At 46.2% G+C, this 21958-nt stretch overlaps 1 protein-coding gene across 1 annotated transcript in view; it reads left to right on the plus strand.

Annotated features, from left to right (window-relative positions):
• Window positions 1-15960: 15960 nt before the first annotated feature.
• Window positions 15961-21958, plus strand: part of LOC129779069 (histone H4 transcription factor) — a 29409-nt gene continuing 23411 nt past the window's right edge. Inside the window, exons 1-4 of the mRNA XM_055786325.1 lie at window positions 15961-16449; window positions 16502-16673; window positions 16740-17222; window positions 17282-17480. Coding sequence (XP_055642300.1) covers window positions 16093-16449; window positions 16502-16673; window positions 16740-17222; window positions 17282-17480 — 1211 coding nt within the window. The 5' untranslated portion in view covers window positions 15961-16092. The remainder of the gene's footprint in view (window positions 16450-16501; window positions 16674-16739; window positions 17223-17281; window positions 17481-21958) is intronic.

A 21958-nucleotide genomic window follows, 5' to 3' on the forward strand; every position in this document is an offset into this window, starting at 1 on the left:
ATTGCAGTTTAGTTGGTACTCCGCTTGCGCCAAGTGCAGAGCGCTGTATCCTCTGTCAGCGGCGCAGACAGCCCGGTATAGCGCGTTTTGGTTGGCGCGTTCTGCGAAGTACTCGCGCAGTTGTAGTACCTGGGCAACACACAGTGCAGAAATGTCGACGATTCCAAGTCCCCCTTCTTTGCGTGGTAGTGAAACTCTCTCCAGTGCCGATTGAGGATGGTGCATTCCGGCCTCTTTGAATGCTTTCCTCATCCTCCTCTCAAGGTCCTATAGGTCAGTTTTGCTCCATTTGACTACACCAAAACTGAAGGTCAGCAGGGGAACCGCGAATGTGTTGATCGCGCGTACCTTGTTCCCCGCGTTGAGGAAAGTCCTCAGGACACAGTTCACTCGACTCAAGAACTTGTCTCGCAGCTCCGTCTTGATGTCGGAGTGGCGAATCCCGGTGAGCTGTCGGAATCCAAGATATTTATAGGATTCGCCACGAACCATGTCTCTTATAAACTCGCCGTCATAGACCTCGTAGCCTCCGGATTCGGTAAGTTGTCCTTTCAGCAGGTGGACACAGCGACACTTGTCGAGGCCGAACTCCATACAGATGTCCCTGCTTATTTCTTCGACAACCCGGATAGCTACACCTAGACGCTGACGTGAATCAGCGTAGACCTTGAGATCGTCCATGTAAAAGGTATGGGTCACTTCTTCGTGGGCGCCGTCGCCATACCTTATTTTATAGCCATGACCGTTTCTATTGAGCGTCCTACTGAGGGGGTTCAGTGCCAGACAAAACCAAAGCGGGCTGAAAGAGTCGCCTTGGAATATCCCCCTCTTTATCTGCAACGTTCTAGACTGCAACACATTTTCCCCATCACTAAGGTGCAGAGACGTGCTCCACTGCCTCATCGCATGCTGCAGGAACCTAACGACGACGGGATCAATTTTGTAGAGCTCCAATACCCGGACGAGAAACGAGTGAGGTATGGAGTCATAAGCCTTCCTGTAATCGATATAGGCCATGCTTAGGTTCCGCAGGTTATAAACCGCCTGGCCGACTATGGCTGCGTCGATGATGGCCTGGTCTTTGCAGCCATGCGTATTTTTTCTGCATCCTTTCTGCTTTTCTGCGATGATATGGTGTTGTTCGCAGTGGGCAGAAACTTTGGCGGTTATGATGCTGCTTAATATCTTGTACAGACTCGATAGGCACGTTATCGGCCTGTACTTTGATGGGTTCAATGTGTTGCTGTCTTTCGGGAGGAGGAATGTGACGCCACGGGTGGCGAATTCAGGGAGGTTGTGTGGGTCACGTAGCACCTTGTTGAAGCGCTGAGCTATCTTTGGATGTGCGACGGTCAGCTTCTTGTGCCAAAAGTTCTGGACACCATCGGGGCCCGGTGCTGCCCAGTTCCTCAGGTACCGCGAGGCTTCGCGGTCATCGTTCTCTCCGACGATGATAGCTGGCATCTCTCCAATTTCACCACAACTCTCCTCCTCCCGTCTTAACCACATTTGCCCGTCACGATGTTCTACTGGGGTCTCCCAAATACCAGCCCAGAAGTTCGTCACATCGCTAATATCTGGCAAACCTTCGCGGTAGTCGGGCTTCTCGTCGCTAATGTGGTCGTAGAACGCTTTCTCGTTATCTCTGAACATCCGATTTTGTTCCTGGCGCTTTGCAGAGTCAGAGTAACGTTTCAGCCGCTTTGTAAGGACGCTCAATTGCTGTACCAGTGTGTCGAGTTTTTCCGTCAGCTGGTGAGCTCCCAGCTGGCGAAGTTCAGTAGGCCGCACGATCACAGCAACTTGGCGACATAATTTCGCCGATCTGCTGCCTCTTTTGTACGCCATCAGTCTTCCAATTGCGGCGCGCTTGTTTAGGATCCGTTGCTCCAATCTCCTTCGCCATGGAGGCTCACGCCTTTCACGGAGATGTTGGAGCAGTCCGCCTCTTGGCCTAATACGGTATCCTAAACTTTTGGCGGTCGCCACAGCAGCACAGTAAACTTTCAGTTGCAGCTCCTCCATGTTCTCAGCATCAACCAAGTGCAGCGGAAGAACGTGCTCGTTCATGAGCTTTACTGCACTTGTCAGCCTACGGGAATGCTGCAACTTCGGGATCCTGGGGCGCGACAATGGGTCTGTGTCGCGGAACTGTGAGATCGCCTCGTCGTAGTGGAAGACCAGATCGCGTAGTAGTTGTTGATCTGGTTGTGGGTCTTCCGGCTCAGGGGGTTGTTGTACTGTGGCCTCCACTGGTGCCGATTCGCGTGCCCCACTCGCGAATGAATTGCTCAGCCGTACTGAACTTCGTCTCGACACATCGCTTGCTCTGTTGTTCCTGGAGCTTATTTCTCTCTGCACCTGCTGCTTGATCTCGTCGATTTGCGTTTGGGAGAGCATGTTGTTGCGTACTATCGCTCTACGCCTCGCGTTCATCGCGTTCTGATCAAGCCTCCCGACGAACTCTGGATACGCTTCCTCGAACATTGTTAGTATTCGAGGGCGACCGCTCATGTCCGTCTCCAAAGCAGTGCAGATGTAATAGGCGCGGATCACGAATTCATTCATTTCGTGTGTCCACATGATCCGGCGCCTAGTGGTACCCACAAGTGTGGACGACTGTCGTCTGGCAGTCGCAACACGTCTCGTAGGCGCAGCGTTTCTTGGGTGATGTCGATGGCTGCTGTTTCCGTGTGGCGGTAGCTCTTCGGGTTGAACCCGGCTGGTGGCCCGCTCTTGCACATCGCCCTCCAGCCGCTGGCCGCTCGCTCTTACACCCGTTCCAGGACCAGCTCCAGTTCGGGGACCCTCCTCGGGTGATCGCATTCTAATTAATCTTCGTGATCGTAGCTCCATTTTATTGGGTGTATCTCCTTTACCCGGGAGACAGCGGGTTGGCAAGGCCTCCATGACCCGGGAGGCCTTCCCCGGGAAAGATAAAGCGCTCTGACTCGCTCGCACCCCCTCACTTAGCCACTTTCGACACCCATTCTCGGAGCCAAGACCAGGTGTGTGTTTCCAGTTCACGCCCGATCTAAAAATGTCGTCATATGATCTTCGTGGAGGCGTGAGATAGGAACATTTGAGACCAACGGGCAGGCTCCTACCCTATGTTGATCCCCATTTGAGAACCTTTTTTTTTGACGTAGGACTACGTCTAACCGGAAGATATAGGGGGTGAAATGGAAATCTAGGCACTGAACAAGTAGGAAAAAATGCAAGATTTGGAACGCTTATAACTCGAGCATTTCTCAATAGATCCCAAAGGTTTTTGCATCAATTGATAGGAAATATATCTACGCATCTATCATAACGAATAACATTTCATTTTTCTTGAGATAAATAATTGAATAATTGTGAAATATCAAGCATTGTCAAAATGCACTATGTGCCCATTTTTGATTGGTCCATTTTGTGCTCTTCAAATCGTACCGACCAAAACGGGCAACCAGAGCAGCAGCGAAATAGAATGAAGCACGATTGGAAAGGAAAAATGGGTGGGTTATATCTATGATATAACCGCAAGGTTGACGTGGGACTACCTTAGCTTAGTTATCATTTGTTTGTATTGATTAAACTTTTGTTTGAATGAAACAATTTCCGAATTCAATTGAATTACATATATATGCGTTTTGAATAAAAAGTTTGAACAAATGGCATGTCTATAGTGACTGCACGATCTTACCAGGTACCTAAGTTTAGAAGATCGTGTTAGGGAAAAGCACTCTAGTTTGCACAAAGGCAAGCGAGTACAAAAGTGCTCGCAGTTTGCATGTATTTGCAATGCCGATTTCCCCAGACACCTTGGTTTAGAAGTCTTCATAGGTAAAAAGATTTCAGTCGGAACAAAAATACTCCCGACCTGCATGAATTTGCAATCCCAATTTCCCTAGACACCTTGGTTCTGAAGCCTGCGTTGAGGAAACATATTTTAGTCGGAACAAAAATGCCCTCGACTTGCATGTATTTGCAATGTCAATTTCCCCTCGCTCCTTGAATTTGAAGTCTGTTTTAAGGAAACACATTTCAGTTGGAACAAAAATACCCCCGACTTGCATGTATTTGCAATGCCAACTTCCCCACGCTCCTTAGATTTGAAGTCTGTGTTAGGGAAACACATTTCGGTGGGAACAAAAGCTTCCCCTTCTTTCATGTATTTGCAATTCCGATTTCCCCAAGGCTGCTTGGTTTTGAAGTCTGTGTCGGGGAAACCGTAGAGCGGCCCAATCAAAACGACGCAGTTAGGGCGTTTAGATAACGCTTAACATTTCACAGTTATTTAATTATTCATCTAATGAAAAATTACATTTCATTAATTGCGATAGATGCGTAGAAATATTCCCTATCAATTGATGCAAACATCTTTCCGATCCAGTAGAAAATGTTCGAGTTATAAGCATTCGAAATCTTGCATTTTTTCCTACATGTTTAGTGATTATGTTTTCATTTTACCCCCCATATACTCCGGTTAGACGTAGTCCCACGTCAAAAGAAAAAAATGAACGAAACATTGGTCGCAGTCTCACACATGCGTAATTCTCGAGCCAGCCAGTCAGCTTAAAAATCCCCGCTCCGCTGCCGTAACGATCATTCTCATTCAAACCGTACACCACATCGGTTCGCATCACAACACATCAACAAACCAACCCAAGCAGCCATGGCTGGACATGACAAAGGAGGAAAAGTGAACGGAAAGGCAAAATCCCGCTCGAACCGTGTTGATCTGGAGTTTCCCGCAAGGGTAGCTAGGCCGAGCGCGTTAGTACCAGTGCACCAGTCCACCCAGCCGGCGTTATATAGTTTCGGCCGCCGAAGTGATCGAGTTAGCTGGCAAAGCTGCTCGCGACGATAAGAAAACCCGCATTCGGAACAGAACACATTCGGTTCGGTGGACATCAAGACAACAGGCAGTTGCAGCGAGTGGCGAGTGGCAAACGCAATCGCAAAACGGCATCAGGTAGCAGAAGAAAAAAGTTTGTTCTTTATACAAACTGCTTTGGTGGCAAATCCAGAACAAGGCGGCATCAAGGGCGTTCGAAATGGTTTTTTTTTCAAAACCACGAGTACTAAGTTTTCTAAATTGGAACCATTTCATAAAACAAGGCGCTTTTCAGGGCCATTAAACCTTCCAAAAAAGAGTTTAGGAAATACAGTTCAATGCTTTCTAAAACAATATCCAAAATAATAATAAAACACAAATTGATTTTTTCATAATTTGTTTGCCAGGATATGATGAGTATATGAATTTGGCAGTTGTTCTGAGCTTATTGATTTTCACCAACTCTTAAATTGCTTCTAGATTGAAAGTACAGTAATTTACACTTATCTCGACATTTAGCTAATTGGACGGACCTGTAATGCGACATATTTAGTTGGACATTTTTGTAAACATAGAGTTCGGGGTCCAAATTATGACCCCTCATTGAAAGCCGACACTGTACCACTGTCATCGCAAATGTTCAATTACAGGTTAAAATTACCTTCAATCCGATACTGAGTGGTGGTAATGCGACGTGCCATTGAATGTAATTTACTGTAAAATATGTCACAAGCTGGATGGGAAGAAATTTTCCAACTGTGAAAGCTGTGGCGAGTGGCAAATGCAATCGCTAAACAGCAAGGTTTAGCCGAACAAGATGGGGATATCGAGTGATAACAAAACAATAAACTCTTTAGATTGAAGATAATTTTGTGATCCTGAAAAGGACCCTTTTTAGCCTGCATGTGAATCCAACGAGCAACAAATCGTAATGAATGTTTTTTTTTGCCATCGCTCCCTTTTAACGCTCATTCGTTCGTCTCGTTGGACTCGCCCCTCTGGTCGAGTCTGCCGATTTGTCTCTATTCTGTGAGTGTGTACCGCTAGAGTATAAAACACGCGGACCCCAAAAAAATATCTTATTTTCTTTCAAACCGTAAACCCGTGTGGTTGTACGGCATCGGCATCGTGGACGTAACAAAGGAGAACAAGTTAAGGGAAAGGCAAAGTCTCACTCGAACCGTGCAGGTCTCCAGTTCCCTATTGATCGCATTCACTGATTGCTCCGCAAGGGTAACTAGGCCGAACGGATTGATGCCGGAGCACCAGTATACCTAACAGCGATTATAGAGTTTCGGCCGTCGGAGTGCTCGAGTTGACTTGCAAAGCCGCTCACGACAATCAGAAAACCCGCATCAAGAACAGAGCAGCTTCGGTTCGGCGCTCATCAAGGCAACAATTAGTTTCAGTGAGTGGCAAAGTGTTTCTCCGGCATGTCGCATTAAATGTAATTTACTGAACAACATGTCACAAGCTGGATGGGAAGAAATTTTCCAACTGTGAAAGCTGTGACGAGTGGCAAACGCAATAGCTAAACAGGAAGGTTTAACCGAACAAGATGGGAATATCGAGTGATAACAAAAACACAACACCAAAGGTTCTTCTCAGAACCATCAACATATTCATAAAGAGTAAACAGTAAACTAATCCATATTTCAGGTAGATAGGTAGGTATTCACGTAGGAGAAGAAAATAAAACAATATATTTAAAATATATATTTAACAAAAGCTGTCTACCTTGTATAGTCCTACGTCACTCCGGTTATGTCCCCGACATTACCCTTTTCTTTTTTTTTTTTTTTTTTTTGTTTTTTTTCTCGTGCTGTTTTAGTCCTGACCGAGGAATTGTCGGACAATCGCGCAGGTGCTAAGGATGACCGACTTTTGGATGCCGGCCAATTCCTTCTCGATGTTCAACACCTTTAGCGCTTCCAGAAGTGTCTTCGGGATAATTCCAGTTCCAGAGAGAACGACTGGAACAATTCTTGGGACCTCCCTTAGCCCCCACAGTTCCTTGAGCTCCACGGCCAATGGTCGGTACTTGCAGATTTTGCGACCGTGGGTCTCCTCCAGATTCTGGTTCAGTGGAATAGCGACATCGATGATGGTGACTTTGTGGTCGCTCTTGTCGTAAACCATTATATCTGGGCGGTTGTGGTGGATCGAGAGGTCGGTCAGAACAGTGCGATCCCAGTACAGCTTGAAACGGTCATTTTCCAGGACAGGTGCAGGCAGGTACCGGTAGTTTGGTACATTGTCTTCCAGCAGAGCACATTGGAGCGCCAGTTGTCGATGAACAATACGGGCCACGTTGTTGTGGCGCTCGGTGTAGGCTGCGTTGGCCAAAACGGGACAGCCTCCCATAATGTGCTCTATGTTTTCACCTGGTTGATGGCACATCCGGCAAATGTCATCAACGTCTTGATGCCAGACGTACCGCCTGCAGTTTCTCGTCGGCATTATCCTGTCCTGGATGGCTATCATGTCGGCTTCTACTACTGAAGAGAGTTCACCACGCGTTAGCCACAGATTAGATGCGGCCTTGTCGACGTGTGGCCGGTCCAGTTGATGGGGGTGGGCACCATGCACTGCCTTCTGCTTCCAAGCTGCAATCTTCTCCTCCACTGTCTGCAGATTGCAGTTTAGTTGGTACTCCGCTTGCGCCAAATGCAGAGCGCTGTATCCTCTGTCAGCGGCGCAGACAGCCCGGTATAGCGCGTTTTGGTTGGCGCGTTCTGCGAAGTACTCGCGCAGTTGTCGTACCTGGGCAACACACAGTGCAGAAATGTCGACGATTCCAAGTCCCCCTTCTTTGCGTGGTAGTGAAACTCTCTCCAGTGCCGATTGAGGATGGTGCATTCCGGCCTCTTTGAATGCTTTCCTCATCCTCCTCTCAAGGTCCTCTAGGTCAGTTTTGCTCCATTTGACTACACCAAAACTGAAGGTCAGCAGGGGAACCGCGAATGTGTTGATCGCGCGTACCTTGTTCCCCGCGTTGAGGAAAGTCCTCAGGACACAGTTCACTCGACTCAAGAACTTGTCTCGCAGCTCCGTCTTGATGTCGGAGTGGCGAATCCCGGTGAGCTGTCGGAATCCAAGATATTTATAGGATTCGCCACGAACCATGTCTCTTATAAACTCGCCGTCATAGACCTCGTAGCCTCCGGATTCGGTAAGTTGTCCTTTCAGCAGGTGGACACAGCGACACTTGTCGAGGCCGAACTCCATACAGATGTTCCTGTTTATTTCTTCGACAACCCGGATAGCTACACCTAGACGCTGACGTGAATCAGCGTAGACCTTGAGATCGTCCATGTAAAAGGTATGGGTCACTTCTTCGTGGGCGCCGTCGCCATACCTTATTTTATAGCCATGACCGTTTCTATTGAGCGTCCTACTGAGGGGGTTCAGTGCCAGACAAAACCAAAGCGGACTGAAAGAGTCGCCTTGGAATATCCCCCTCTTTATCTGCAGCGTTCTAGACTGCAACACATTTTCCCCATCACTAAGGTGCAGAGATGTGCTCCACTGCCTCATCGCATGCTGCAGGAACCTAACGACGACGGGATCAATTTTGTAGAGCTCCAATACCCGGACGAGAAACGAGTGAGGTATGGAGTCATAAGCCTTCCTGTAATCGATATAGGCCATGCTTAGGTTCCGCTGGTTATAAACCGCCTGGCCGACTATGGCTGCGTCGATGATGGCCTGGTCTTTGCAGCCATGCGTATTTTTTCTGCATCCTTTCTGCTCTTCTGCGATGATATGGTGTTGTTCGCAGTGGGCAGAAACTTTGGCGGTTATGATGCTGCTTAATATCTTGTACAGACTCGATAGGCACGTTATCGGCCTGTACTTTGATGGGTTCAATGTGTTGCTGTCTTTCGGGAGGAGGAATGTGACGCCACGGGTGGCGAATTCAGGGAGATTGTGTGGGTCACGTAGCACCTTGTTGAAGCACTCAGCTATCTTTTGATGTGCGACGGTCAGCTTCTTGTGCCAGAAGTTCTGAACACCATCGGGGCCCGGTGCTGCCCAGTTCCTCAGGTACCGCGAGGCTTCGCGAACATCGTTCTCTTCGACGATGATAGCTGGCATCTCTCCAATTTCACCACAACTCTTCTCCTCCCGTCTTAACCACATTTGCCCGTCGCGATATTGTACTGGGGTCTCCCAAATACCAGCCCAGAAGTTCGTCACATCGCTAATATCTGGCAAACCTTCGCGGTAGTTGGGCTTCTCGTCGCTAATGTGGTCGTAGAACGCTTTTCCGTTATCTCTGAACATCCGATTTTGTTCCTGGCGCTTTGCAGAGTCAGAGTAACGTTTCAGCCGTTTTGTAAGGACGCTCAATTGCTGTACCAGTGTGTCGAGTTTTTCCGTCAGCTGGTGAGCTCCAAGCTGGCGAGGTTCAGTAGGCCGCACGATCACAGCAACTTGGCGACCTAATTTCGCCGATCTGCTGCCTCTTTTGTACGCCATCAGTCTTCTAATTGCGGCGCGCTTGTTTAGGATCCGTTGCTCCAATCTCCTTCGCCATGGAGGCTCACGCCTTTCACGGAGATGTTGGAGCAGTCCGCCTCTTGGCCTAATACGGTATCCTAAACTTTTGGCGGTCGCCACAGCAGCACATTAAACTTTCAGTTGCAGCTCCTCCATGTTCTCAGCATCAACCAAGTGCAGCGGAAGAACGTGCTCGTTCATGAGCTTTACTGCACTTGTCAGCCTGCGGGAATGCTGCAACTTCGGGATCCTGGGGCGCGACAATGGGTCTGTGTCGCGGAACTGTGAGATCGCCTCGTCGTAGTGGAAGACCAGATCGCGTAGTAGTTGTTGATCTGGCTGTGGGTCTTCCGGCTCAGGGGGTTGTTGTACTGTGGCCTCCACTGGTGCTGATTCGCGTGCCCCACTCGCGAATGAATTGCTCAGCCGTACTGAACTTCGTTCCGACACATCGCTTGCTCTGTTGTTCCTGGAGCTTATTTTTCTCTGCACCTGCTGCTTGATCTCGTCGATTTGCGTTTGGGAGAGCATGTTGTTGCGTACTATCGCTCTACGCCTCGCGTTCATCGCGTTCTGATCAAGCCTCCCGACGAACTCTGGATACGCTTCCTCGAACATTGTTAGTATTCGAGGGCGACCGCTCATGTCCGTCTCCAAAGCAGTGCAGATGTAATAGGAGCGGATCACGAATTCATTCATTTCGTGTGTCCACATGATCCGGCGCCTAGTGGTACCCACAAGTGTGGACGACTGTCGTCTGGCAGTCGCAACACGTCTCGTAGGCGCAGCGTTTCTTGGGTGATGTCGATGGCTGCTGTTTCCGTGTGGCGGTAGCTCTTCGGGTTGAACCCGGCTGGTGGCCCGCTCTTGCACATCGCCCTCCAGCCGCTGGCCGCTCGCTCTTACACCCGTTCCAGGACCAGCTCCAGTTCGGGGACCCTCCTCGGGTGATCGCATTCTAATTACTCTTCGTGAACGTAGCTCCATTTTCTGGGTGTATCTCCTTTGCCCGGGAGACAGCGGGTTGGCAAGGCCTCCATGACCCGGGAGGCCTTCCCCGGGAGAGATATAGCGCTCTGACTCGCTCGCACCCCCTCACTTAGCCACTTTCGACACCCGTTCTCGGAGCCAAGACCAGGTGTGTGTTTCCAGTTCACGCCCGATCTAAAAATGTCGTCATATGATCTTCGTGGAGGCGTGAGATAGGAACATTTGAGACCAACAGGCAGGCTCCTACCCTATGTTGATCCCCATTTTTTTTTGGCAGATTTATCTCACTTCTTAACTAGGCGAACCTAGCCAGAATTTTCACCTGCCCCCGGGCTTCTGAATGCCAAAGGGGGAGTAGGCTCTGCGGAATGTACGTATCTGCATGCTCGTGCTGTTTCAGTCCTGGCCGAGAAATTGTCGGACAATCGCGCAGGTGCTAAGGATGACCGACTTTTGGATGCCGGCCAATTCCTTCTCCATGTTCAACACCTTTAGCGCTTCCAGAAGTGTCTTCGGGATAATTCCAGTTCCAGAGAGAACGACTGGAACAATTCTTGGGACCTCCCTTAGCCCCCACAGTTCCTTGAGCTCCACGGCCAATGGTCGGTACTTGCAGATTTTGCGACCGTGGGTCTCCTCCAGATTCTGATTCAGTGGAATAGCGACATCGATGATGGTGACTTTGCGGTCGCTCTTGTCGTAAACCATTATATCTGGGCGATTGTGGTGGATCGAGAGGTCGGTCAGAACAGTGCGATCCCAGTACAGCTTGAAACGGTCATTTTCCAGGACAGGTGCAGGCAGGTACCGGTAGTTTGGTACGTTGTCTTCCAGTAGAGCACATTGGAGCGCCAGTTGTCGATGAACAATACGGGCCACGTTGTTGTGGCGCTCGGTGTAGGCTGCGTTGGCCAAAACGGGACAGCCTCCCATAATGTGCTCTATGTTTTCACCTGGTTGATGGCACATCCGGCAAATGTCATCAACGTCTTGATGCCAGACGTACCGCCTGCAGTTTCTCGTCGGCATTATCCTGTCCTGGATGGCTATCATGTCGGCTTCTACTACTGAAGAGAGTTCACCACGCGTTAGCCACAGATTAGATGCGGCCTTGTCGACGTGTGGCCGGTCCAGTTGATGGGGGTGGGCACCATGCACTGCCTTCTGCTTCCAAGCTGCAATCTTCTCCTCTACTGTCTGCAGATTGCAGTTTAGTTGGTACTCCGCTTGCGCCAAATGCAGAGCGCTGTATCCTCTGTCAGCGGCGCAGACAGCCCGGTATAGCGCGTTTTGGTTGGCGCGTTCTGCGAAGTACTCGCGCAGTTGTCGTACCTGGGCAACACACAGTGCAGATATGTCGACTATTCCAAGTCCCCCTTCTTTGCGTGGCAGTGAAACTCTCTCCAGTGCCGATTGAGGATGGTGCATTCCGGCCTCTTTAAATGCTTTCCTCATCCTCCTCTTAAGGTCCTCTAGGTCAGTTTTGCTCCATTTGACTACACCAAAACTGAAGGTCAGCAGGGGAACCGCGAATGTGTTGATCGCGCGTACCTTGTTCCCCGCGTTGAGGAAAGTCCTCAGGACACAGTTCACTCGACTCAAGAACTTGTCTCGCAGCTCCGTCTTGATGTCGGAGTGGCGAATCCCGGTGAGCTGTCGGAATCCAAGATATTTATAGGATTCGCCACAAACCATGTCTCTTATGAACTCGCCGTCATAGACCTCGTAACCTCCGGATTCGGTAAGCTGCCCTTTCAGCAGATGGACACAGCGACACTTGTCGAGGCCGAACTCCATGCAGATGTCCCTGCTTATGTCTTCGACAACCCGGATAGCTACACCTAGACGCTGACGTGAATCAGCGTAGACCTTGAGATCATCCATGAAGAAGGTATGGGTCACTTCTTCGTGGGCGCCGTCGCCATACCTTATTTTATAGCCATGACCGTTTCTATTGAGCGTCCTACTGAGGGGGTTCAGTGCCAGACAAAACCAAAGCGGGCTGAAAGAGTCGCCTTGGAATATCCCCCTCTTTATCTGCAGCGTTCTAGACTGCAACACATTTTCCCCATCACTGAGGTGCAGAGACGTGCTCCACTGCTTCATCGCATGCTGCAGGAACCTAACGACGACGGGATCAATTTTGTAGAGCTCCAATACCCGGACGAGAAACGAGTGAGGTATGGAGTCATAAGCCTTCCTGTAATCGATGTAGGCCATACTTAGGTTCCGCTGGTTATATACCGCCTGGCCGACTATGGCTGCGTCGATGATGGCCTGGTCTTTGCAGCCATGCGTATTTTTCCTGCATCCTTTCTGCTCTTCTGCGATGATGTGATGCTGTTCGCAGTGAGCAGAAACTCTGGCGGTAATTATGCTGCTCAGTATTTTGTACAGACTCGATAGGCACGTTATCGGTCTGTACTTTGATGGGTTCAATGTGTTGCTGTCTTTCGGGAGGAGGAATGTGACGCCACGGGTGGCGAATTCAGGAAGGTTGTGTGGGTCACGTAGCACCTTGTTGAAGCACTCAGCTATCTTTGGATGTGCGACGGTCAGCTTCTTGTGCCAAAAGTTCTGGACACCATCGGGGCCCGGTGCTGCCCAGTTCCTCAGGTACCGCGAGGCTTCGCGAACATCGTTCTCTCCGACGATGATAGCTGGCATCTCTCCAATTTCACCACAACTCTCCTCCTCCCGTCTTAACCACATTTGCCCGTCGCGATGTTCTACTGGGGTCTCCCAAATACCAGCCCAGAAGTTCGTCACATCGCTAATATCTGGCAAACCTTCGCGGTAGTCGGGCTTCTCGTCGCTAATGTGGTCGTAGAACGCTTTCTCGTTATCTCTGAACATCCGATTTTGTTCCTGGCGCTTTGCAGAGTCAGAGTAACGTTTCAGCCGTTTTGTAAGGACGCTCAATTGCTGTACCAGTGTGTCGAGTTTTTCCGTCAGCTGGTGAGCTCCCAGCTGGCGAAGTTCAGTAGGCCGCACGATCACAGCAACTTGGCGACATAATTTCACCGATCTGCTGCCTCTTTTGTACCCCATCAGTCTTCCAATTGCGGCGCGCTTGTTTAGGATCCGTTGCTCCAATCTCCTTCGCCATGGAGGCTCACGCCTTTCACGGAGATGTTGGAGCAGTCTGCCTCTTGGCCTAATACGGTATCCTAAACTTTTGGCGGTCGCCACAGCAGCACAGTAAACTTTCAGTTGCAGCTCCTCCATGTTCTCAGCATCAACCAAGTGCAGCGGAAGAACGTGCTCGTTCATGAGCTTTACTGCACTTGTCAGCCTGCGGGAATGCTGTAACTTCGGGATCCTGGGGCGCGACAAAGGGTCCGTGTCGCGGAACTGTGAGATCGCCTCGTCGTAATGGAAGACCAGATCGCGTAGTAGTTGTTGATCTGGCTGTGGGTCTTCCGGCTCAGGGGGTTGTTGTACTGTGGCCTCCACTGGTGCTGATTCGCGTGCCCCACTCGCGAATGAATTGCTCAGCCGTACTGAACTTCGTCTCGACACATCGCTTGCTCTGCTTGTTCTGGAGCTTAGTTCTCTCTGCACCTGCTGCTTGATCTCGTCGACTTGCGTTTGGGAGAGCATATTGTTGCGTATAATCGCTCTACGCCTCGCGTTCATCGCGTTTTGGTCAAGCCTCCCGACGAACTTTGGATACGCTTCCTCGAACATTGCGAGTATTCGAGGGCGACCGCTCATGTCCGTCTCCAAAGCAGTGCAGATGTAATAGGCGCGGATCACGAATTCGTTCATTTCGTGTGTCCACATGATCCGTCGCCTAGTAGTACCCACAAGTGTGGACGACTGTCGTCTGACATTCGCAACACGCCTCGTAGGCGCAGCGTTTCGTTGGTGATGTCGATGGCTGCTGTTTCCGTGTGGCGGTAGCTCTTCGGGTTGAACCCGGCTGGTGGCCCGCTCTTGCACCTCGCCCTCCAGCCGCTGGCCGCTCGCTCTTACTCCCGTTCCAGGACCAGCTCCAGTTCGGGGACCCTCCTCGGGCGATCGCATTCTAAGTATTCTTCGTGAACGTAGCTCCATTTTCTGGGTGTATCTCCTTTGCCCGGGAGACAGCGGGTTGGCAAGGCCTCCATGACCCGGGAGGCCTTCCCCGGGAGAGATATAGCGCTCTGACTCGCTCGCACCCCCTCACTTAGCCACTTTCGACACCCGTTCTCGGAGCCAAGACCAGGTGTGTGTTTCCAGTTCACGCCCGATCTAAAAATGTCGTCATATGATCTTCGTGGAGGCGTGAGATAGGAACATTTGAGACCAACGGGCAGGCTCCTACCCTAGTGTTGATCCCCATTTGAGAACCTACATACATACATTTTTTTTTTCTGTATTATAGTGACTTTCAACTCATTTGGCTGGTTCGTCACTTTAACTTCCATTTTTGGAAGAATGTCGGGAGTGAGAATTGAACTCGTGACCTTTAGCGTGAGAGGCATGGATGTTACCACTACGCCAGATCGGCTCCACATGTAAATCATGTAAATCAATAAATACGAGTAAAAATTACGAAGGTATGGAGATTGCTTTCAACGTTCTACTTTTGTTTTAAAAAATACATCATCTGGACCTAGGGAACCTCATTTCGATGCGAGTGGGACAACTGTAATGAGATGCACTTCAAATGCAGTTGTACTGTACTAGCGTTGTTCTTCGAAAATTGTATGTCTGTCACCATGTATAGCGCTAGAACCATGCAAGCAAATCGGTACAATCGCTGTGCCTGTATCGACCTATTTCATACTTGTAAAAGACATACAACTGTACTAGCGTTGTTCTCCGAACAATGTATGTATGTCAGCATGTACAGCGATAGACCCATGCAAGCAACTCGGTACAATCGCTGTATCTGTACCAACCTGTTTCACCGTTGTACATGGCTTCAACTTGTCAATTCCAACTGTGCAGTCCCATAGACGGGTAGTGGGTGGCATGAACAAACCGAATCAAAACAATTGGTAAACATTCTTTTCGTTGACTTCTCTTGAATTAATAACTCAGATTGGAAACTTGTTTCATGTGTTTGTAGCTTACGAATTTCTTAACCTATTGTAATCAATAACTCGAATTTTTTAATTTCGCGACTTGGTCCCCTCTGAATTAACACCGACTAGTTGTATGTATGTCCATTACATAGTAGAAATAATCGTAGAGAAAAGAAAACTCAATGTCACAAAAGCCTATTAGAAACATTCATACGTGGAAAAAGACTCATGGGTATACATATAACACAGAAAAAAAAAATTATAAATTTTCTTTTTCGTAATGAAATTTATTCTGAGTTTAATGTAATGGGGGGTGAGGTCCTTTTCTAACGAGGATAAGGAACCGAGGCGGCCCAAGCAACTCAAGTGGCGCGATCCGAGTCGGCCATCGACACGCCGTTGGAAGCGGCTGCCTCTCGCAAACAAACCTGTGTTCCACTGATTGCCCTATTAGTTTGAAACATAGGTGACATTACGCCTTGTGATTTTTTCCAAGAATCGTTTTCTCATACCGCCATCTCAGCTCACTCAATTAACAGACGGCCGCACCTTTTACCATATGATACATTGAATTCAATCACCTGGTATTCCTGATCTATTTACCTTGTATAGAATATCTTGCTGGCAACACAAGTGTCATTTAGAGTTGCGTTCCATGAATGAGAAGTTTGTGTATGAAATTTGGTTTAAAGTATCATTCTCTGCTTTCTTTGTAGAAAGTTACTCAAAACACTGAATATTTGTATTTTTTTGTTTTCTATCGCGATGGGGAGAAAACGTAAATCGGGTTCGCCGAATAAAGCTCCTTGCTCGCCTAAACAGGGCAAATTCGAGCTTGTGATTAAAGAAGAGCCAGAGCTCATTATTGATGACTATAATACCATCGAAGGTGCCGCGATAGTGCCGTCGGGCGCGAATGAATGCTCCGATAATATTCCAACCACAGCTCAGAAAAATGGTGACCTGTGGGTGGATAAGTGTGAAAAATGGATTACCCAGCAGCAGGAGATGATAAATTCGGAAACGCCACCTGAATGTCCTGAAGCGGAAGATGATGAGCTGCTAATGGACGATCAGCAGCATCTGATGGATGAACCTACCCAATCGAACGTTGGGATTGAGGTGATATAAAATGATGGGTGTATTAATGGTTGATAAAATTTTGTTTTCGTAGGTTCCTATCCGCTGTCAACTGAAGAATTTTAGCGATAAGCAGATTTACCATTCGGTTATGTACGAGTGTGAATGGCTAAAATGTGGCTTTGAAACCATTGAGGATATTGTGTATATAAAACATGTCGAGGAACATGCTTATCTTCTTGCGAATACGAGTCGAGACGACGAAGGTATGGAGATTGCATTTGACGTTCTACGTTTATAAAAAAAACATCAAATGTAACTTGTATTTACAGAATTCATTTGTCGTTGGGACTTGTGCCATTTCAGGACGAATAATGCAGAAGAATTTGTAGGCCATGTACATTTTCATGCTTACCACGGCCGTTTGAAAACTTATGGCGCTAGTTTGAGCAGCATAATTACAATACCTAAATGCAATAGTGACAGCAAACGGCGAAACTCCCTAAACAATTTCAAAACCTCGTTTCGATGCGAGTGGGACAACTGTAATGAGATGTACTACAAGGCTGAGCAATTTTTCATGCACGTAAACATCCATGTTCAAGATCAGTTTCCATTGTACAAAAAGTCCACGAAGGAAACGCTCGAATGTAAATGGCCTGATTGCAAACAGACATACAAGCGTCGTAGTATTGCACTAGAACATGTGAGAACACATTCCACAGAACGAAGTATAGGGTGCTACACTTGCGGGGCACTGTTCAGTTCCCGGTTGAAGTACGCCGATCATTGCCGAAGACAAGTGGAATATCACAGTAGGTCATAAAATTTCGTTCATTAATGTCAACTGAAATAAGTAGTCCTGGTTTTGTAGATCGTGAATACTCTTGTCCGGATTGTGATAAACTCTTCGCTACAAAGCAGTTGATGGCAGATCATCGACACATTCACAACAAAAAATTCGCCTGCGCTCTCTGTCCGATGATGTGGCCTTCGCCTAAAGCTTTGTCGTATCATATACGCTACAGACACGTGGAGGATAAACCCTTCCAATGCCACCTCTGCAAGCATCGGTAAGTATTTGTGATTTTCATGAGTTTTCGTTTATTCCGTGATCTATTTTAAGATCAGCTGAAATTACGTCCTTCCCGGCTTATGGGTTTATGTCTGTTGTTTGCAAAGTGATGAGCTGGGTTAAGAATGTTCCTTGCGCACCGGTAGTGGACTGCACTCTGAATCATTTTATAACTTTGTTTACGTCATTCCCAATGCCAACGCTCCCCAAACGAAAAAGTCACTGTCGACGAAAAATTCGTCCATTATTCTTGACCATGTTCTTGAAAACGATTCCTGAGTTTATTGTTATTCCCAGTGAAACTGTTGCCTTCTCAACGTAGGTATCACTTGTGTCATTTTTAATTAGTAGTAGGTACTTAGCTGAAATTTCTAAAAAACACATACTGAATGTAAGAATTTCTTTGACGAAAAATCTCCCGGCATGATAAAGTGTTACGCTAATCACTCGAGAAATTTGAATGCAACTATTATTCAATTTTGAATATATTTGGCAACACTGTGAAAATGTTGGAAGTCCCATTTTTGTATATTTATCTTTGTCAACTATTTTCCTCATCAACCAATCAGAAGCCGAGTTGCAAGTGGTCCGAGTTTGACAGAAAGAGTGGTCCGGAATCGGCCCTCTATTGTCATGTCTCGTCTCAGGACGGAGACGGACGGTTCGTTGGGTTTTTGTCTGGACTTTGTGTCTCGGGTTTTGTATTGATTTTGGTTATATTCTTTATGTCAACATATCTCTTAAGCCGGATTCAGACGGCGCGAGTAAAGGCTGATTTAGACGATGCCAGTCAGCGCTCTAGTTGAAGTATCCAGTGAATAGAGAACAGACACTGTGTTCTAGTTAGAGGCCAATTACTTGTTCGATACTGGTACAAGTTACTTGAACAGAGTGTCTATTCTCTGTTCACTGGATACTTCAACTAGAGCGCTGACTGGCATCGTCTAAATCAGCCTTAAGCATACGAGTCTGTCTAGTCAGTTACTGCAGTACAGCTACTCACACTGTGTGAACACATCATGCCAGTTAGTGCCATGTGTGATTTGGCGTGCGAGCTACTTCAAAGTTTTTTGAATTTACTCGCACTCGCATCCCTCAAAACGTAAAAAAAAATTAGCGCTCGAATCAGGGATGCCAAATCTTTACATTGTCTTTATTTTTAAGATATTTGAAAATATGTGAAGATATTTATAGACTTGAAAATTATTGGAAAAACAAATAAAACCCTCATAGTTTCTAAGCGGAATCGTTGTTATTAAACGGTTTTATTCAGCTTGCCCTGTAATCTGTTTGTATGTTTGTAACGTGTTTGTCTGTAGCGCTGACCCACATTAATAGAAATTCGACCCCCTTCCTGTTGACCGATTGATCTGAAATTTGGAACACACCTTTATCTCTGTAGTCATTACAAAACTGCGTATTTCATGATTTTGAAAATCCAAGATGGCGTCCGCTACAAAATGGCGGATCCCTTTCTTCCTCAAAACCTCATCAATGTGGGTTTTCCAAAACCCCATCAATGTGGGTATCGAATGAAAGGGCTTGACTAGCAGAATACGGTTATTTAAGAAAAATGCCAATCCAAGATGGCTGCCACTACAAAATGACGGACTACATATTTTCTCAAAACTTCATCAATATGGGTATTAAATGAAAGGGATTGACTAGCAGAATACGGTTATTTATGATAAATGTAAATCCAAGATGCCTGCCACTACAAAATGGCGGACTACATATTTTCTAAAAACCCTATTATTATGGGTATCAAATGAAAGGGCTTGACTAGTATAACACGGTTATTTATGAAAAATACAAATCCATAAAAATTCTACCAAATGGCGGACTACATATTATGTCAAAACACACATGGGTATCAAATTAAAGGGCTTGAATAGTAGATCACAGTGGATCATGAAAAATTAAAATCCAAGATGGCCGCAATCACATAATAGCAAATTACTTTATTAAACGGTTTTATTTAGCTTAAACTGTTCGTATGTATGTTTGTATGTTTGTAGGATTGTCTCACATTAATAGAAATTTGACCAATAGGAACTGACCGGATTTATAAAATAACTTTATCTCTGCTGTCATTTTAAAACTGCTTATCTTGAAAAATCCAATTTGACCGCCGCTACAAAATTTTAAAAAAAATCTGATTCCATATCATCTCAAAAAAAGGTTGATTGAGATATGTGTATCAAACCAACGAACTTGACTTGGAGAACACACTATGTATTTTCTGCAATCCACTCAATATCGGTATCAAATAAAATTTTTTGACTGATAGAATACAGTACAATGCCTTTATTGTAGAGAAATATTCTAATGAAACAGATAATGTACTAAAAACTAGAAAATAAAATGAGTAAAAAAACTTTTTAAATTAAACGGTTTATTTGTGATTAAACATAATAATTACTAAAAGCTAGAAAATAATTAGGCAAGTAGCAGATAGAAGTTATCACACCTCTCCTTTATTAGTCTAGGGCATTGATAAGACTAAAATAAAATCGTGGTGGCTGGTGGGGCACGTTTTCTTTTTGAGATAGTTTTCTTGGGATTCTAAATATAAAATCATTATCGGGCACAATTTTCATTCAAAATTCACTCACAACTTGCAAAAAAGTATTCTTCTAAGAAACAGAATACATATTCGATTTAAAAAAGTAGATTTTCATTCATTATATTAGTTTTTGAGGCGTATTTATTCCTCCTGCAAATCTACTATCATTTTCATTTCACAAATTGGTACACGAAGCTGCTGTCAAGGCGAAATAAATCAAATTTTGAAAAATCTTTTAGACTGCCATTTGTAGCACCACATACTTTCGGAATTATTTTAGCTATGGATGCTTTCGAGATTCTAAAAAAATATCGACAATAATCTGAACGATATTCCAGAAGAAAGGCACATCATTTCTAGTTTCACTCATGTCGGTATAGCATCCCTCATGAGTGTATCTTGCGTTGTATTTGTGGAGCAATTAAATCCAACAGTTTTTTCACTTTTTCAGGTGTTATTCTCAACACTGCTCTGTACTCTCGGAGATCATCATCGTAGAGTTACTTCAATATTGTATTTGTTGCTCCTTTTCTTTGCATCCAATTCCTGGCCCGAATCCTTTTTTCTTTCTGTTTTTTCCGGATAGTACCTTCGGTTCAAAGAAATTCAGCACAAAATATTTTTAAACACGGCCAGCGTGTGTTTCGCGTTAAAATTGTGTAATGATAAATTCAACTGTAAACTTAAGACGAAAACTGCCAATAAAGAGGTCGATTTCGGATCAATCTTCTGACAAATTCGGATCTGATTGCTGTTTCTGACTATTTGATGGACATTTGAAAAATCGCCTGGCATCTCTGGTAAACCTGTGCCGTAGTATCTAGTTTCTTACCAGCAGCTCACATTGTGTGAACGGACAAGGCGAGTCAACCATTTGTAAAGCGAGTTCACCGGGTCAGTAGCTGCTCATTGTGAAGTCAGCTACTAGCAACGTATAAATGGGCCTTTAGTTCCAAATTTCAGAGTCAAAATCATTCGCGACTAGTTGGGAAAAATAGTCTATCTATTATTATTGTTGGATAAGGGTCTCGACTACGGGATTTAAGCATTTAAATAATACATTTTTTTCTAAATTTAGAACTGGTTTTAGGCATGCTCATTAGAAAGAGGGCATTGCAATTTAAAACTGTTGTAGGTGACGACACCACGAATAACAGGAATAACATTAAATAAATCATTCATTTGACATTTGACGTGACGGTGCTGCTGCAAGCATAGACTGCAAGTGTGAATTGGTGGAAACGGTGACGGAACGTGGACGTTCTTTTACGTGACGTTCTATTTGAATCGCACATAAATCTGCACATCCGAACTCTTTCTCAGAGCTTGGACGGATGTCTTGAATATTCACGATATGTAACGCAAGTAACGGAGTTGTGTTAGAAGTTGCCGCTCTGGTTCAACCAAGGCGCTTGTATAAATGTATAACAGGTGAAGCAACATCATCACTTCAATAAGAAGGGGATTACGGTTTGTGGAGCGGGGGTTGTTTGTTTTGTTATTGCTAGGATACGCCATTATTGCATTTTCACATGCGAGAGTAGTGGATGAACTGGATGAGAATGGAATTCTACAAAATCATCCCTTCTTTTTCACATAAATTCGCGAAAGCCGAACATAGTAGGCATCGTTCGAATAAGCGTCGTGGCAGTTTGTAGAGAGCTGCCGGCAGCTGTTTGTAAACAATACCGACAGCAATTCCAATATGGCTGAAAGTGCATTTCATATCATTGTTTCACCTGGTATATATAGAGGCGCCTTGGGTTCAACAATGCAAAATGAAAATCAAACACCTCATCATAGGATGCGGTGCTAGTGCCCACCACACGGTATGGAGCAGTTGCGACATTATGCTTGAATATCTAATGTCGAATAGTAGTAACATTTGTTACCAAAAAAACGATCTAACA

The sequence above is a fragment of the Toxorhynchites rutilus genome, chromosome 3 (assembly GCF_029784135.1).
Source record: "Toxorhynchites rutilus septentrionalis strain SRP chromosome 3, ASM2978413v1, whole genome shotgun sequence".
Lineage (NCBI taxonomy): Eukaryota > Metazoa > Arthropoda > Insecta > Diptera > Culicidae > Toxorhynchites > Toxorhynchites rutilus.